General features: G+C 45.7%; 1 protein-coding gene across 1 annotated transcript in view; it reads right to left on the bottom strand.

Moving 5' to 3' along the window:
- The window catches only part of anks1b (ankyrin repeat and sterile alpha motif domain containing 1B), a 323,994-nt gene that overhangs the window by 212,491 nt on the left and 91,690 nt on the right, over window positions 1–19,813 (bottom strand). Inside the window, 2 exon segments of the mRNA XM_045722208.1 lie at window positions 15,247–15,322; window positions 19,506–19,652. Of these exon segments, the coding sequence (XP_045578164.1) occupies window positions 15,247–15,322; window positions 19,506–19,652 (223 nt within the window).

Here is a 19,813-nt window from a genome sequence, read left to right as displayed (position 1 = left end):
TCTCTCTCTCTCCATATCATCTACTGTCTCTCTCTCTCTCTCTCCATATCATCTACTCTCTCTCTCTCTCTCCATATCATCTACTCTCTCTCTCTCTCTCTCCATATCATCTACTCTCTCTCTCTCTCTCTCTCCATATCATCTACTCTCTCTATCTCCATATCATCTACTCTCTCTCTCTCTCTCCATATCATCTACTCTCTCTCTCTCTCCATATCATCTACTCTCTCTCTCTCTCTCTCTCTCCATATCATCTACTCTCTCTCCATATCATCTACTGTCTCGCTCTCTCTCTCTCCATATCATCTACTGTCTCGCTCTCTCTCTCTCCATATCATCTACTGTCTCGCTCTCTCTCTCCATATCATCTACTGTCTCGCTCTCTCTCTCTCCATATCATCTACTGTCTCTCTCTCCATATCATCTACTCTCTCTCTCTCCATATCATCTACTCTCCCTCTCTCTCTCCATATCATCTACTCTCTCTCTCCATATCATCTACTCTCTCTCTCCATATCATCTACTCTCTCTCTCCATATCATCTACTCTCTCTCTCTCTCTCCATATCATCTACTCTCTCTCTCTCTCTCTCTCTCCATATCATCTACTCTCTCTCTCTCTCTCTCTCTCTCCATATCATCTACTCTCTCTCGCTCTCTCTCTACATATCATCTACTGTCTCGCTCTCTCTCTACATATCATCTACTGTCCCTCTCTCTATATATCATCTACTGTCCCTCTCTCTACATATCATCTACTGTCCCTCTCTCTACATATCATCTACTGTCCCTCTCTCTACATATCATCTACTGTCCCTCTCTCTACATATCATCTACTGTCCCTCTCTCTACATATCATCTACTGTTCCTCTCTCTACATATCATCTACTGTCCCTCTCTCTACATATCATCTACTGTCCCTCTCTCTACATATCATCTACTGTCCCTCTCTCTACATATCATCTACTGTCCCTCTCTCTACATATCATCTACTGTCCCTCTCTCTACATATCATCTACTATCCCTCTCTCTACATATCATCTACTGTCCCTCTCTCTACATATCATCTACTGTCCCTCTCTCTACATATATTCTAATGTCCCTCTCTCTACATATCATCTACTGTCCCTCTCTCTACATATCATCTACTGTCCCTCTCTCTACATATCATCTACTGTTCCTCTCTCTACATATCATCTACTGTCCCTCTCTCTACATATCATCTACTGTCCCTCTACATATCATCTACTGTCTCGCTCTCTCTCTCTCTCTCAATATCATCTACTGTCTCGCTCTCTCTCTCTCTCTCCATATCATCTACTGTCTCTCTCTCTCTCTCTCTCTCTCCATATAATCTACTGTCTCTCTCTCTCTCTCCATATCATCTACTGTCTCTCTCTCTCATCTCCTGTCTCTCTCTCTCTCATATCATCTACTGTCTCTCTCTCTCCATATCATCTACTGTCTCGCTCTCGCTCTCTCCATATCATCTACTGTCTCTCTCTCTCTCTCTCCATATCATCTACTCTCTCTCTCTCTCCATGTAATCTACTGTCTCTCTCTCTCTCTCCATATCATCTACTGTCTCTTTCTCTCTCTCCATATCATCTACTCTCTCTCTCTCTCTCTCCATATCATCTACTGTCTCTCTCTCTCTCTCTCCATATCATCTACTCTCTCTCTCTCTCCATATCATCTACTCTCTCTCTCTCTCTCTCCATATCATCTACTGTCTCGCTCTCTCTCTCTCCATATCATCTACTGTCTCGCTCTCTCTCTCTCTCTCCATATCATCTACTGTCTCGCTCTCTCTCTCTCTCTCCATATCATCTACAGTCTCGCTCTCTCTCTCTCTCTCCATATCATCTACTGTCTCGCTCTCTCTCTCTCCATATCATCTACTGTCTCGCTCTCTCTCTACATATCATCTACTGTCTCGCTCTCTCTCTACATATCATCTACTGTCCCTCTCTCTACATATCATCTACTGTCCCTCTCTCTACATATCATCTACTGTCCCTCTCTCTACATATCATCTACTGTCCCTCTCTCTACATATCATCTACTGTCCCTCTCTCTACATATCATCTACTGTCCCTCTCTCTCTACATATCATCTACTGTCCCTCTCTCTCTACATATCATCTACTGTCCCTCTCTCTACATATCATCTACTGTCCCTCTCTCTACATATCATCTACTGTCCCTCTCTCTACATATCATCTACTGTCCCTCTCTCTACATATCATCTACTGTCCCTCTCTCTACATATCATCTACTGTCCCTCTCTCTACATATAATCTACTGTCTCGCTCTCTCTCTCTCTCTCCATATCATCTACTGTCTCGCTCTCTCTCTCTCTCTCCATATCATCTACTGTCTCTCTCTCTCTCCATATCATCTACTGTCTCTCTCTCTCTCTCTCTCTCTCTCTCTCTCTCCATATCATCTACTGTCTCTCTCTCTCTCTCTCCATATCATCTACTGTCTCTCTCTCATCTCTACTCTCTCTCCATATCATCTACTGTCTCGCTCTCTCTCTCTCCATATAATCTACTGTCTCGCTCTCTCTCTCTCCATATCATCTACTGTCTCGCTCTCTCTCTCTCCATATCATCTACTGTCTCTCTCTCCATATCATCTACTCTCTCTCTCTCTCCATATCATCTACTGTCTTTCTCTCTCCATATCATCTACTGTCTCTCTCTCTCTCTCCATATCATCTACTGTCTCTCTCTATCTCTCTCCATATCATCTACTGTCTCGCTCTCTCTCTCCATATCATATACTGTCTCGCTCTCTCTCTCTCCATATCATCTACTGTCTCGCTCTCTCCTCTCTCTCCATATCATCTACTGTCTCGCTCTCTCTCTCTCCATATCATCTACTGTCTCTCTCTCTCTCCATATCATCTAATGTTCTCTCTCTCTCTCCATATCATCTACTGTCTCTCTCTCCTCTCCATATCATCTACTGTCTCTCTCTCTCTCCATATCATCTACTCTCTCTCTCTCCATATCATCTACTGTCTCTCTCTCTCTCTCTCCATATCATCTACTCTCTCTCTCTCTCCATATCATCTACTCTCTCTCTCTCTCTCTCCATATCATCTACTCTCTCTCTCTCTCTCTCTCCATATCATCTACTCTCTCTATCTCCATATCATCTACTCTCTCTCTCTCTCTCCATATCATCTACTCTCTCTCTCTCCATATCATCTACTCTCTCTCTCTCTCTCCATATCTACTCTCTCTCCATATCATCTACTGTCTCGCTCTCTCTCTCTCCATATCATCTACTGTCTCGCTCTCTCTCTCCATATCATCTACTGTCTCGCTCTCTCTCTCCATATCATCTACTGTCTCGCTCTCTCTCTCTCCATATCATCTACTGTCTCTCTCCATATCATCTACTCTCTCTCTCCATATCATCTACTCTCCCTCTCTCTCTCCATATCATCTACTCTCTCTCATATCATCTACTCTCTCTCTCCATATCATCTACTCTCTCTCTCCATATCATCTACTCTCTCTCTCTCTCTCTCTCCATATCATCTACTCTCTCTCTCTCTCTCTCTCTCCATATCATCTACTCTCTCTCGCTCTCTCTCTACATATCATCTACTGTCTCGCCTCTCTCTACATATCATCTACTGTCCCTCTCTCTATATATCATCTACTGTCCCTCTCTCTACATATCATCTACTGTCCCTCTCTCTACATATCATCTACTGTCCCTCTCTCTACATATCATCTACTGTCCCTCTCTCTACATATCATCTACTGTCCCTCTCTCTACATATCATCTACTGTTCCTCTCTCTACATATCATCTACTGTCCCTCTCTCTACATATCATCTACTGTCCCTCTCTCTACATATCATCTACTGTCCCTCTCTCTACATATCATCTACTGTCCCTCTCTCTACATATCATCTACTGTCCCTCTCTCTACATATCATCTACTATCCCTCTCTCTACATATCATCTACTGTCCCTCTCTCTACATATCATCTACTGTCCTCTCTCTACATATATTCTAATGTCCCTCTCTCTACATATCATCTACTGTCCCTCTCTCTACATATCATCTACTGTCCTCTCTCTACATATCATCTACTGTTCCTCTCTCTACATATCATCTACTGTCCCTCTCTACATATCATCTACTGTCCCTCTACATATCATCTACTGTCTCGCTCTCTCTCTCTCTCTCAATATCATCTACTGTCTCGCTCTCTCTCTCTCTCTCCATATCATCTACTGTCTCTCTCTCTCTCTCTCCATATAATCTACTGTCTCTCTCTCTCTCTCATATCATCTACTGTCTCTCTCTCTCTAGTCTCCTGTCTCTCTCTCTCCATATCATCTACTGTCTCTCTCTCTCTCCATATCATCTACTGTCTCTCTCTCCATATCATCTACTGTCTCTCTCTCTCTCCATATCATCTACTGTCTCTTTCTCTCTCTCCATATCATCTACTGTCTCTCTCTCTCTCCATATCATCTACTGTCTCTCTCTCTCTCTCCATATCATCTACTCTCTCTCTCTCTCCATATCATCTACTGTCTCTCTCTCTCTCCATATCATCTACTGTCTCTCTCTCTCTCTCCATATCATCTACTGTCTGCTCTCTCTCTCTCTCTCCATATCATCTACTGTCTCGCTCTCTCTCTCTCTCCATATCATCTACTGTCTCGCTCTCTCTCTCTCTCCATATCATCTACAGTCTCGCTCCTCTCTCTCTCCATATCATCTACTGTCTCGCTCTCTCTCTCTCTCCATATCATCTACTGTCTCGCTCTCTCTCTACATATCATCTACTGTCTCGCTCTCTCTCTACATATCATCTACTGTCCCTCTCTCTACATATCATCTACTGTCCCTCTCTCTACATATCATCTACTGTCCCTCTCTACATATCATCTACTGTCCCTCTCTCTACATATCATCTACTGTCCCTCTCTCTACATATCATCTACTGTCCCTCTCTCTCTACATATCATCTACTGTCCCTCTCTCTCTACATATCATCTACTGTCCTCTCTCTACATATCATCTACTGTCCCTCTCTCTACATATCATCTACTGTCCCCTCTCTACATATCATCTACTGTCTCGCTCTCTCTCTCTCTCTCCATATCATCTACTGTCCCTCTCTCTCTCTCCATATCATCTACTGTCTGCTCTCTCTCTCTCTCTCTCCATATCATCTACTGTCTCTCTCTCTCCATATCATCTACTGTCTCTCTCTCTCATATCATCTACTGTCTCTCTCTCTCTCATATCATCTACTGTCCCTCTCTCTCCATATCATCTACTGTCTCGCTCTCTCTCTCTCCATATCATCTACTGTCTCGCTCTCTCTCTCTCCATATCATCTACTGTCTCTCTCTCTCCATATCATCTACTGTCTTCTCTCTCTCTCCATATCATCTACTGTCTTTCTCTCTCTCTCCATATCATCTACTGCTCTCTCTCTCTCTCCATATCATCTACTGTCTCTCTCTCTCTCTCCATATCATCTACTGTCTCTCTCTCTCTCTCTCTCCATATCATCTACTGTCTCTCTCTCTCTCTTTCTCCATATCATCTACTGTCTCTTTCTCTCTCTCCATATCATCTACTCTCTCTCTCTCTCTCCATATCATCTACTCTCTCTCTCTCTCTCCATATCATCTACTGTCTCGCTCTCTCTCTCTCTCTCCATATCATCTACTGTCTCGCTCTCTCTCTCTCTCCATATCATCTACTGTCTCGCTCTCTCTCTCTCTCTCCATATCATCTACGGTCTCGCTCTCTCACTCTCCATATCATCTGTCTCGCCTCTCTCTCTCCATATCATCTACTGTCTCGCTCTCTCTCTCGCTCTCCATATCATCTACTGTCTCGCTCCCTCTCTCTCTCTCCATATCATCTACTGTCTCGCTCTCTCTCTCCATATCATCTACTGTCTCGCTCTCTCTCTCCATATCATCTACTGTCTCGCTCTCTCTCTCTCCATATCATCTACTGTCTCGCTCTCTCTCTCCATATCATCTACTGTCTCTCTCTCTCTCCATATCATCTACTGTCTCTCTCTCTCTCCATATCATCTACTCTCTCTCTCTCTCCATATCTACTCTCTCTCTCTCTCTCTCCATATCATCTACTCTCTCTCTCTCTCCATATCTACTCTCTCTCTCTCTCCATATCATCTACTCTCTCTCTCTCCATATCATCTACTGTCTCTCTCTCTCTCTCCATATCATCTACTCTCTCTCTCTCTCTCTCCATATAATCTACTGTCTCGCTCTCTCTCTCTCTCTCTCCATATCATCTACTGTCCCGCTCTCTACATATCATCTACTGTCCCTCTCTCTACATATCATCTACTGTCTCGCTCTCTCTCTCTCTCTCCATATCATCTACTGTCTCGCTCTCTCTCTCTCCATATCATCTACTGTCTCGCTATCTCTCTCTCCATATCATCTACTCTCTCTCTCTCCATATCATATACTGTCTCTCTCTCTCTCCATATCATCTACTGTCTCGCTCTCTCTCTCTCTCCATATCATCTACTCTCTCTCTCTCTCTCTCTCCATATCATCTACTGTCTCTCTCCATATCATCTACTGTCTCGCTCTATATCATCTACTGTCTCTCTCCATATCATCTACTGTCTTGCTCTCTCTCTCTCCATATCATCTACTGTCTCGCTCTCTCTCTCTCCATATCATCTACTGTCTCGCTCTCTCTCTCTCCATATCATCTACTGTCTCTCTCTCTCTCTCCATATCATCTACTGTCTCTCTCTCCATATCATCTACTGTCTCGCTCTCTCTCTCTCCATATCATCTACTGTCTCTCTCTCTCTCTCCATATCATCTACTGTCTCTCTCTCTCTCCATATCATCTACTCTCTCTCTCTCTCCATATCATCTACTGTCTCTCTCTCTCTCCATATCATCTACTGTCTCTCTCTCTCTCCATATCATCTACTGTCTCGCTCTCTCTCTCTATATCATCTACTGTCTCGCTCTCTCTCTCTCCATATCATCTACTGTCTCGCTCTCTCTCTCCATATCATCTACTGTCTCTCTCTCTCTCCATATCATCTACTGTCTCTCTCTCTCTCCATATCATCTACTGTCTCTCTCTCTCTCCATATCATCTACTGTCTCGCTCTCTCTCTCTCCATATCATCTACTGTCTCTCTCTCTCTCTCCATATCATCTACTCTCTCTCTCCATATCATCTACTCTCTCTCTCCATATCATCTACTGTCTCTCTCTCTCTCCATATCATCTACTGTCTCTCTCTCTCTCCATATCATCTACTGTCTCGCTCTCTCTCTCCATATCATCTACTGTCTCGCTCTCTCTCTCTCCATATCATCTACTGTCTCGCTCTCTCTCTACATATCATCTACTGTCTCGCTCTCGCTCTACATATCATCTACTGTCTCGCTCTCTCTCTACTTATCATCTACTGTCTCGCTCTCTCTCTCCATATCATCTACTGTCTCGCTCTCTCTCTACATATCATCTACCACTCCCTCTCTCTCTACATATCATCTACTGTCCCTCTCTCTACATATCATCTACTGTCTCGCTCTCTCTCTCTCCATATCATCTACTGTCTCTCTCTCTCTCTCCATATCATCTACTCTCTCTCTCTCTCCATATCTACTCTCTCTCTCTCTCCATATCATCTACTGTCTCGCTCTCTCTCTCTCTCTCCATATCATCTACTGTCTCTCTCTCTCTCCATATCATCTACTGTCTCTCTCTCTCTCTCTCTCTCTCTCTCTCTCTCTCTCCATATCATCTACTGTCTCTCTCTCTCTCTCTCTCCATATCATCTACTCTCTCTCTCATCTCATCTACTGTCTCTCTCTCTCTCATATCATCTACTGTCTCTCTCTCTCCATATCATCTACTGTCTCGCTCTCTCTCTCTCCATATAATCTACTGTCTCGCTCTCTCTCTCTCCATATCATCTACTGTCTCGCTCTCTCTCTCTCCATATCATCTACTGTCTCTCTCTCTCCATATCATCTACTCTCTCTCTCTCTCCATATCATCTACTGTCTTTCTCTCTCCATATCATCTACTGTCTCTCTCTCTCTCCATATCATCTACTGTCTCTCTCTCTCTCTCCATATCATCTACTGTCTCTCTCTCTCTCTCTCTCCATATCATCTACTGTCTCGCTCTCTCTCTCTCTCCATATCATATACTGTCTCGCTCTCTCTCTCTCCATATCATCTACTGTCTCGCTCTCTCCCTCTCTCTCCATATCATCTACTGTCTCGCTCTCTCCCTCTCTCTCCATATCATCTACTGTCTCTCTCTCTCTCTCCATATCATCTAATGTCTCTCTCTCTCTCTCCATATCATCTACTGTCTCTCTCTCCCTCTCCATATCATCTACTGTCTCTCTCTCTCTCCATATCATCTACTCTCTCTCTCTCCATATCATCTACTGTCTCTCTCTCTCTCTCTCCATATCATCTACTCTCTCTCTCTCTCTCATATCATCTACTCTCTCTCTCTCTCTCTCCATATCATCTACTCTCTCTCTCTCTCTCTCTCCATATCATCTACTCTCTCTATCTCCATATCATCTACTCTCTCTTCTCCATTCATCTCTCTCCATATCATCTACTCTCTCTCTCCTATTTCTCCATATCATCTACTGTCTCGCTCTCTCTCTCTCCATATCATCTACTGTCTCGCTCTCTCTCTCTCCATATCATCTACTGTCTCGCTCTCTCTCTCCATATCATCTACTGTCTCGCTCTCTCTCTCTCCATATCATCTACTGTCTCTCTCTCCATATCATCTACTCTCTCTCTCTCCATATCATCTACTCTCCCTCTCTCTCTCCATATCATCTACTCTCTCTCTCCATATCATCTACTCTCTCTCTCCATATCATCTACTCTCTCTCTCCATATCATCTACTCTCTCTCTCTCTCTCCATATCATCTACTCTCTCTCTCTCTCTCTCTCTCTCCATATCATCTACTCTCTCTCTCTCTCTCTCTCTCCATATCATCTACTCTCTCTCGCTCTCTCTCTACATATCATCTACTGTCTCGCTCTCTCTCTACATATCATCTACTGTCCCTCTCTCTATATATCATCTACTGTCCCTCTCTCTACATATCATCTACTGTCCCTCTCTCTACATATCATCTACTGTCCCTCTCTCTACATATCATCTACTGTCCCTCTCTCTACATATCATCTACTGTCCCTCTCTCTACATATCATCTACTGTCCCTCTCTCTACATATCATCTACTGTCCCTCTCTCTACATATCATCTACTGTTCCTCTCTCTACATATCATCTACTGTCCCTCTCTCTACATATCATCTACTGTCCCTCTCTCTACATATCATCTACTGTCCCTCTCTCTACATATCATCTACTGTCCCTCTCTCTACATATCATCTACTGTCCCTCTCTCTACATATCATCTACTGTCCCTCTCTCTACATATCATCTACTGTCCCTCTCTACATATCATCTAATGTCCCTCTCTCTACATATCATCTACTGTCCCTCTCTCTACATATAATCTAATGTCCCTCTCTCTACATATCATCTACTGTCCCTCTCTCTACATATCATCTACTGTCCCTCTCTCTACATATCATCTACTGTCCCTCTACATATCATCTACTGTCTCGCTCTCTCTCTCTCTCTCAATATCATCTACTGTCTCGCTCTCTCTCTCTCTCTCCATATCATCTACTGTCTCTCTCTCTCTCTCTCTCTCCATATAATCTACTGTCTCTCTCTCTCTCTCCATATCATCTACTGTCTCTCTCTCTCATCTCCTGTCTCTCTCTCTCTCATATCATCTACTGTCTCTCTCTCTCCATATCATCTACTGTCTCGCTCTCGCTCTCTCCATATCATCTACTGTCTCTCTCTCTCTCTCTCCATATCATCTACTCTCTCTCTCTCTCCATGTAATCTACTGTCTCTCTCTCTCTCTCCATATCATCTACTGTCTCTTTCTCTCTCTCCATATCATCTACTCTCTCTCTCTCTCTCTCCATATCATCTACTGTCTCTCTCTCTCTCTCTCCATATCATCTACTCTCTCTCTCTCTCCATATCATCTACTCTCTCTCTCTCTCTCTCCATATCATCTACTGTCTCGCTCTCTCTCTCTCTCCATATCATCTACTGTCTCGCTCTCTCTCTCTCTCTCCATATCATCTACTGTCTCGCTCTCTCTCTCTCTCCATATCATCTACTGTCTCGCTCTCTCTCTCTCTCTCCATATCATCTACAGTCTCGCTCCCTCTCTCTCTCTCCATATCATCTACTGTCTCGCCTCTCTCTCTCTCCATATCATCTACTGTCTCGCTCTCTCTCTCCATATCATCTACTGTCTCGCTCTCTCTCTACATATCATCTACTGTCTCGCTCTCTCTACATATCATCTACTGTCCCTCTCTCTACATATCATCTACTGTCCCTCTCTCTACATATCATCTACTGTCCCTCTCTCTACATATCATCTACTGTCCCTCTCTCTACATATCATCTACTGTCCCTCTCTCTCTACATATCATCTACTGTCCCTCTCTCTCTACATATCATCTACTGTCCCTCTCTCTACATATCATCTACTGTCCCTCTCTCTACATATCATCTACTGTCCCTCTCTCTACATATCATCTACTGTCTCGCTCTCTCTCTCTCTCTCCATATCATCTACTGTCTCACTCTCTCTCTCTCTCTCCATATCATCTACTGTCTCTCTCTCTCTCTCTCTCTCTCTCTCTCCATATCATCTACTGTCTCTCTCTCTCCATATCATCTACTGTCTCTCTCTCTCATCTCATCTACTGTCTCTCTCTCTCTCATATCATCTACTGTCCCTCTCTCTCCATATCATCTACTGTCTCGCTCTCTCTCTCTCCATATCATCTACTGTCTCGCTCTCTCTCTCTCCATATCATCTACTGTCTCGCTCTCTCTCTCTCCATATCATCTACTGTCTTTCTCTCTCTCTCCATATCATCTACTGTCTTTCTCTCTCTCTCCATATCATCTACTGTCTCTCTCTCTCTCTCCATATCATCTACTGTCTCTCTCTCTCTCTCCATATCATCTACTGTCTCTCTCTCTCTCTCTCTCCATATCATCTACTGTCTCTCTCTCTCTCTCTCCATATCATCTACTGTCTCTTTCTCTCTCTCCATATCATCTACTCTCTCTCTCTCTCTCCATATCATCTACTCTCTCTCTCTCTCTCCATATCATCTACTGTCTCGCTCTCTCTCTCTCTCTCCATATCATCTACTGTCTCGCTCTCTCTCTCTCTCCATATCATCTACTGTCTCGCTCTCTCTCTCTCTCTCCATATCATCTACTGTCTCGTCCTCTCTCACTCTCCATATCATCACTGTCTCGCTCTCTCTCTCTCTCTCTCCATATCATCTACTGTCTCGCTCTCTCTCTCTCGCTCTCCATATCATCTACTGTCTCGCTCCTCTCTCTCTCTCCATATCATCTACTGTCTCGCTCTCTCTCTCCATATCATCTACTGTCTCGCTCTCTCTCTCCATATCATCTACTCTCTCTCTCTCCATATCATCTACTGTCTCTCTCTCTCTCTCCATATCATCTACTCTCTCTCTCTCTCTCTCTCCATATAATCTACTGTCTCGCTCTCTCTCTCTCTCTCTCCATATCATCTACTGTCCCGCTCTCTACATATCATCTACTGTCCCTCTCTCTACATATCATCTACTGTCTCGCTCTCTCTCTCTCTCTCCATATCATCTACTGTCTCGCTCTCTCTCTCTCTCTCCATATCATCTACTGTCTCGCTCTCTCTCTCTCCATATCATCTACTGTCTCGCTATCTCTCTCTCCATATCATCTACTCTCTCTCTCTCCATATCATATACTGTCTCTCTCTCTCTCCATATCATCTACTGTCTCGCTCTCTCTCTCTCCATATCATCTACTCTCTCTCTCTCTCTCTCTCTCTCTCTCTCCATATCATCTACTGTCTCTCTCCATATCATCTACTGTCTTGCTCTCTCTCTCTCCATATCATCTACTGTCTCGCTCTCTCTCTCTCCATATCATCTACTGTCTCGCTCTCTCTCTCTCCATATCATCTACTGTCTCTCTCTCTCTCTCCATATCATCTACTGTCTCTCTCTCCATATCATCTACTGTCTCGCTCTCTCTCTCTCCATATCATCTACTGTCTCTCTCTCTCTCTCCATATCATCTACTGTCTCTCTCTCTCTCTCTCCATATCATCTACTCTCTCTCTCTCTCCATATCATCTACTGTCTCTCTCTCTCTCCATATCATCTACTGTCTCTCTCTCTCTCCATATCATCTACTGTCTCGCTCTCTCTCTCCATATCATCTACTGTCTCGCTCTCTCTCTCCATATCATCTACTGTCTCGCTCTCTCTCTCTCCATATCATCTACTGTCTCGCCTCTCTCTCTCCATATCATCTACTGTCTCGCTCTCTCTCTCCATATCATCTACTGTCTCTCTCTCTCTCCATATCATCTACTGTCTCTCTCTCTCTCCATATCATCTACTGTCTCGCTCTCTCTCTCCATATCATCTACTGTCTCGCTCTCTCTCTCTCCATATCATCTACTGTCTCTCTCTCTCTCTCCATATCATCTACTTCTCTCTCTCTCCATATCATCTACTCTCTCTCTCCATATCATCTACTGTCTCTCTCTCTCTCCATATCATCTACTGTCTCTCTCTCTCTCTCCATATCATCTACTGTCTCGCTCTCTCTCTCTCCATATCATCTACTGTCTCGCTCTCTCTCTACATATCATCTACTGTCTCGCTCTCGCTCTACATATCATCTACTGTCTCGCTCTCTCTCTACTTATCATCTACTGTCTCGCTCTCTCTCTCCATATCATCTACTGTCTCGCTCTCTCTCTACATATCATCTACCACTCCCTCTCTCTCTACATATCATCTACTGTCCCTCTCTCTACATATCATCTACTGTCTCGCTCTCTCTCTCTCCATATCATCTACTGTCTCTCTCTCTCTCTCCATATCATCTACTGTCTCTCTCTCTCTCTCTCCATATCATCTACTGTCTCGCTCTCTCTCTCTCCATATCATCTACTGTCTCGCTCTCTCTCTCCATATCATCTACTCTCTCTCTCCATATCATCTACTCTCTCTCTCTCTCCATATCATCTACTGTCTCTCTCTCTCTCCATATCATCTACTGTCTCTCTCTCTCTCCATATCATCTACTGTCTCTCTCTCTCTCCATATCATCTACTGCCGCTCTCTCTCTCTACATATCATCTACTGTCTCTCTCTCTACATATCATCTACTGTCTCTCTCTCTACATATCATCTACTGTCTCGCTCTCTCTCTACTTATCATCTACTGTCTCGCTCTCTCTCTCCATATCATCTACTGTCTCGCTCTCTCTCTACATATCATCTACCACTCCCTCTCTCTCTACATATCATCTACTGTCCCTCTCTCTCTACATTTCATCTACTGTCCCTCTCTCTCTACATTTCATCTACTGTCCCTCTCTCTACATATCATCTACTGTCCCTCTCTCTACATATCATCTACTGTCTCTCTCTCTACATATCATCTACTGTCCCTCTCTCTACATATCATCTACTGTCCCTCTCTCTACATATCATCTACTGTCCCTCTCTCTACATATCATCTACTGTCCCTCTCTCTACATATCATCTACTGTCTCTCTCTCTACATATCATCTACTGTCTCTCTCTCTACATATCATCTACTGTCTCTCTCTCTACATATCATCTACTGTCCCTCTCTCTACATATCATCTACTGTCTCTCTCTCTACATATCATCTACTGTCTCTCTCTCTACATATCATCTACTGTCTCTCTCTCTACATATCATCTACTGTCTCTCTCTCTACATATCATCTACTGTCTCTCTCTCTACATATCATCTACTGTCTCTCTCTCTACATATCATCTACTGTCTCTCTCTCTACATATCATCTACTGTCCCTCTCTCTACATATCATCTACTGTCTCTCTCTCTACATATCATCTACTGCCCCTCTCTCTCTCGCTCTCACCACATCTACTGTAACACTGACTGACACTTAGGGGAGAGGGGCATGACAGCACAGCTATGAAACATGATTATATAATATGTACATATTATTATTCATCCCTTACATTTGTCTGTAAGAATTTGTTAGATTACTTGTTAGATATTACTGCATTGTCGGAACTAGAAGCACAAGCATTTCGCTACACTCACATCAACATCTGCTAATCATGTGTATGTGACCCATAAAATTTGATTTGATTTACTAGCTATGGCAGGATGAATCGCTAGTGCTGCTGTGTACGTGTACATACTGTTAGATTGTAACGTGTACATACTGTTAGATTGATCAGAAGCAGTATTGGGGTAAACACAGGGGACAGGTTTACATACACATAAGAACAGGAACAGAGGTATGAGGGGGTAAACACAGGGGACAGGTTTACGTACACATAAGAACAGGAACAGAGGTATGAGGGGGGGTAAACACAGGGGACAGGTTTACATACACATAAGAACAGGAACAGAGGTATGAGGGGGTAAACACAGGGGACAGGTTTACGTACACATAAGAACAGGAACAGAGGTATGAGGGGCGGTAAACACAGGGGACAGGTTTACATACACATAAGAACAGGAACAGAGGTATGAGGGGGGTAAACACAGGGGACAGGTTTACATACACATAAGAACAGGAACAGAGGTATGAGGGGCGGTAAACACAGGGGACAGGTTTACATACACATAAGAACAGGAACAGAGGTATGAGGGGGGTAAACACAGGGGACAGGTTTACATACACATAAGAACAGGAACAGAGGTAAGAACAGGAACAGAGGTATGAGGGGGGTAAACACAGGGGACTGGTTTACGTACACATAAGAACAGGAACAGAGGTATGGGGGGGTAAACACAGGGGACAGGTTTACGTACACATAAGAACAGGAACAGAGGTATGAGGGGCGGTAAACACAGGGGACAGGTTTACATACACATAAGAACAGGAACAGAGGTATGAGGGGCGGTAAACACAGGGGACAGGTTTACATACACATAAGAACAGGAACAGAGGTATGGGGGGGGGTAAACACAGGGAACAGGTTTACATACACATAAGAACAGGAACAGAGGTATGAGGGGGGGTACATGGACTCCCTCATGACACCCACCTGAGTCTAGCAGCAGACGAACCACATCCATCTTCCCATAGAGAGCTGCCTCGTGGAGAGCACTGCCATTCTCCGTCTGAGAGAGAGAGAGAGAGAGAGAGAGAGAGAGAGAGAGAGAGAGAGAGAGAGAGAGGAGACCGAATAATAGAAGGCAAGAGAGGGGAGAGTGATGTGGGAGAGAGAAAGAAAACATTTATTTTAAGACATCGCCCAAGAAAACTCTTTGTACACAGAGCCGCGTGGAGGGAACGTCCTATTCCAAACACAGCAGTTTCCTCCCTCTCCATATGGCCTGGATGCTAGTGGCATTAGGCCCTGTAGAATACATTGGTCTATTGGTGACATGATGCAATGCAGAGAAACTGTGGGAGGGGAAATCAACTAGTGTACAGTAACTGTGATTACTAAGACAAGCACTTTAAAAACACACAGCGACACACACACACACACACACACACACACACACACACACACACTCCCTGTGTGTTTCAGTACCTCTGACCTTAGCTGGATCTCTCACACTAACACCCAGCCAGGCTCCTGTCTTGTGACTAATTGCAACAAGCATGCTGTGTGTGTGTGTGTGTACGCACACACACACACACACACACACACACACACAATACCTTGTCTTTCCTCTATCACCAAGGTATTATCAACGCAGACAGGAAAGACCCCAAACATCCAACACATCGACCAATCAAAACCCAGAACTGCTCCTCCTGTGTTCCCACACACCCAATCCTGGTGCGTCTGACTGACCCTTACAGTTCAAAAGTCAAAGCATGCCAATGAAAGGGCATCTGATCATCCAATACCACAGAATCCAAAAGACCAGGTCAAAAACAGGAACGTAAAAAGATCCAAATCGAGAAAAGACAAAAAGCTTCACAACCCACGGTGACTTGGGACTAGAGGTGACTGGGCGATGAGTTTAGAGGGAGCACACACACATAAATCGAGGGACAGGAAACCAAAACCGGCAGACCCTCCCCCACTTCCCCCCTCAAACCCCTTCCTGTGTCGTTTCCCATGGCGATTAGTTGGTGATGTCACTGGAAAATGAGGAAATCGATTCACAAAGAAGATTGACTGAGGGGGGTTTTTGTTTTGGGCCTTTATTTTAACACATTTTCTCCCATTGCTAGTCACGACCTTGTTTCATCGCTGCAACTCCGAAACATGACCCACCTAGACGCGCTAATTCTTAACACAGTGCTCGCTTAACCCAGAAGTCAGCAGCAACACCTCCGTGTCGGAGGAAACACCGTTCGACTGACGACCCAAGTCACCTTGAAGTAGTGCTGAGCGATTAAATGTATTATGAAATAATGACCTTACAATGACTATAGAGCTTTTTCATGAACATTTCAAAACCAAAAAGTGAACATTCAATTGCCAGAACATTGAAAATATTCCATTGTCTCCATCCAGAGATCTGTATACAATGACGAGACGCAGGTCTCCTCCCTAACAATAGGTGTTGTTTGTCCCAAAGGCGGGAAGACAGGCGACAAGTTTAGGTCCAAAATAAACCCATAGAAACGTGTTGGGCGTATTTTGGACAGATTTTGGCGAGAGTGAAACCTCTCGCTTCGCTTGCTCCTCTCTGATCTGGAAAAAACTGGCGCAATGAATTATGGTCATTGTAGTCAATTACCATGTTTCTGCGCTGATCTAGGTTGAATATTTGCTTAATGAAAACCACAACTCCCTTCAGCCCAGCGTCCCACATAGTTCTTGACTTGACTCATTAGAGAGCGAGGGAGAGAGAATGAGAGAGAGAGATATCCTCATTCATTATTCATTTAAACGATGGGCTTTAATGTAATTATTTTACTAGGCACTGACACACTGCTATTTACCCCACCATCTGTGGGACTGTATGTTCCTTCCACTCCTTAATGTCAAAGCACAGATCTGACAGTGTGGCTTTAGAGAGAGAGAGATAGGAGGGGAGGAGGGAGGGAGAGAAGGGGAGAGGAGGAGAGAGAGAGGGGAGGAGGGAGGGAGAGGAGGAGAGAGAGAGGGGAGGGGAGGAGGGAGGGAGAGAAGGGGAGGGGAGAGGAGGAGAGAGAGAGGGGAGGGGAGGAGGGAGGGAGAGAAGGGGAGGGGAGAGAGATAGGAAGGGAGGAGGGAGGGAGAGAAGGGGAGGGGAGAGAGATAGGAAGGGAGGAGGGAGGGAGAGAAGGGGAGGGGAGAGAGATAGGTAGGGAGGAGGGAGGGAGAGAAGGGGAGGGAGGAGAGGAGGAGAGAGGGGGGAGGGGAGGAGAGAGAGAGCGAGAGAGGGGAGGGGTGAAGAGAGAGAGGGGAGGGGTGAAGAGAGAGAGGGGAGGGTGAAGAGAGAGAGGGGAGGGTGAAGAGAGAGAGGGGAGGGTGAAGAGAGAGAGGGGAGGGGTGAAGAGAGAGAGGGGAGGGGTGAAGAGAGAGGGGGAGGGGTGAAGAGAGAAAGGGGAGGGGTGAAGAGAGAGAGGGGAGGGTGAAGAGAGAGAGGGGAGGGTGAAGAGAGAGGGGAGGGGTGAAGAGAGAGAGGGGAGGGTGAAGAGAGAGGGGGAGGGTGAAGAGAGAGAGGGGAGGGTGAAGAGAGAGAGGGGAGGCTGAAGAGAGAGAGGGGAGGCTGAAGAGAGAGGGGGGAGGATGAAGAGAGAGAGGGGAGGATGAAGAGAGAGAGGGGAGGCTGAAGAGAGAGAGGGGAGGGTGAAGAGAGAGAGGGGAGGGTGAAGAGAGAGGGGGAGGGTGAAGAGAGAGAGGGGAGGATGAAGAGAGAGAGGGGAGGGTGAAGAGAGAGAGGGGAGGCTGAAGAGAGAGAGGGGAGGGTGAAGAGAGAGAGGGGAGGGTGAAGAGAGAGGGGGAGGGTGAAGAGAGAGGGGGGAGGGTGAAGAGAGAGAGGGGAGGCTGAAGAGAGAGGGGGGAGGGTGAAGAGAGAGAGGGGAGGGTGAAGAGAGAGAGGGGAGGGTGAAGAGAGAGAGGGGAGGGTGAAGAGAGAGAGGGGAGGCTGAAGAGAGAGGGGGAGGGTGAAGAGAGAGAGGGGAGGGTGAAGAGAGAGAGGGGAGGGTGAAGAGAGAGAGGGGAGGGGTGAAGAGAGAGAGGGGAGGGTGAAGAGAGAGAGGGGAGGGGTGAAGAGAGAGAGGGGAGGCTGAAGAGAGAGAGGGGAGGGTGAAGAGAGAGAGGGGAGGGTGAAGAGAGAGAGGGGAGGGTGAAGAGAGAGAGGGGAGGGTGAAGAGAGAGAGGGGAGGGTGAAGAGAGAGAGGGGAGGGTGAAGAGAGAGAGGGGAGGGGTGAAGAGAGAGAGGGGAGGGTGAAGAGAGAGAGGGGAGGATGAAGAGAGAGAGGGGAGGGTGAAGAGAGAGAGGGGAGGGTGAAGAGAGAGAGGGGAGGATGAAGAGAGAGAGGGGAGGATGAAGAGAGAGGGGGAGGGTGAAGAGAGAGGGGGAGGGTGAAGAGAGAGAGGGTGTATGAACTCAGGAACACCCCGTACTACTCTCATCCTCGTCTCCCTCTGTTCCGCATCAATAATTCACTTATTTCAATAACCACATCATTCTACACCCCCCCCCCACACACGTGTTCTGTATCTTAAGCAGTCACACACACAGTGCCATACTGTATGTATGAAGACACACACACATCTCAAACTCATCCTTGACCTACTCCGACCCCCCCTCACAAACACACACACAGTGCGTTGCTGTGTTCTGCTAATTTTACCGCAAAACCATATTCAGAAATAGGTTGAGTAGAAGTAAGATTCTCCTTAGATACTGTACCAACTGGATAAAATCACAGGAGACAGGCTTGAAACATTCATTACAAGGAGAGAGTGTATCTTGAGCTAAAGAGACAGTCAGATTTACTGGAGCAACATCTGCAGGAGGGAAGAGAACTGTTACAAAGCTGAAGCCTGGTTTCACCCTGACTACCATGTGATGCTAAACCCATCATACAGGGATGATTTCTGTATTTTGAAAGTCACCCATCTTGAAAACTTGATTGCTGGCAAAATGAAACAAATACCAAAAGATAGTTTTTGGGAGGAGTTTTCCTTTAAGGCTGAGTTGACCTTTAGCTCACCTCTCTTCACCTCCCTCTACAGGAGAACATGTTGTACTGAAGTAGAAACGCAGAGTGACCCCCCAACAACACACCTGCAGAATAAAAGCTAACCTACGAAACCATTCCTCACCCCCCTCCCAACCCTTACCCATCCACCTAACCGCTCATCCCTGACTCCACAGTGACCCTGACCCCTAGACCGCTGACCTGGGAGTTGACGTCCATGCCGGCCTCCAGCAGGGTGTGCACGGCTGAGTGGTGCCCGTTGCGGGCGGCCAGGTGCAGGGGCGTGTGGCGCCTTGTCCCGTGGCTGCTCATCAGGTTGGGGTGGGCGGTCACCAACATACAGACCACCTGGGGGGAGGGGAGGAGAGAGGAGGAGAGGGGAGGAGAGGAGAGGGGAGGAGAGGGGAGGGGAGGAGAGGAGAGAGGAGGAGAGAGGAGGAGAGGGGAGGAGAGGGGAGGAGAGGAGAGAGGAGGAGAGAGGAGGAGAGGGGAGGAGAGGGGAGGAGAGA

This window comes from Salmo salar, chromosome ssa07 (assembly GCF_905237065.1).
Source record: "Salmo salar chromosome ssa07, Ssal_v3.1, whole genome shotgun sequence".
Taxonomy (NCBI): Eukaryota; Metazoa; Chordata; class Actinopteri; order Salmoniformes; family Salmonidae; genus Salmo; species Salmo salar.
Note: the sequence above shows the minus strand (reverse complement) of the source record. Positions and strands in the feature narration are given on the sequence as shown.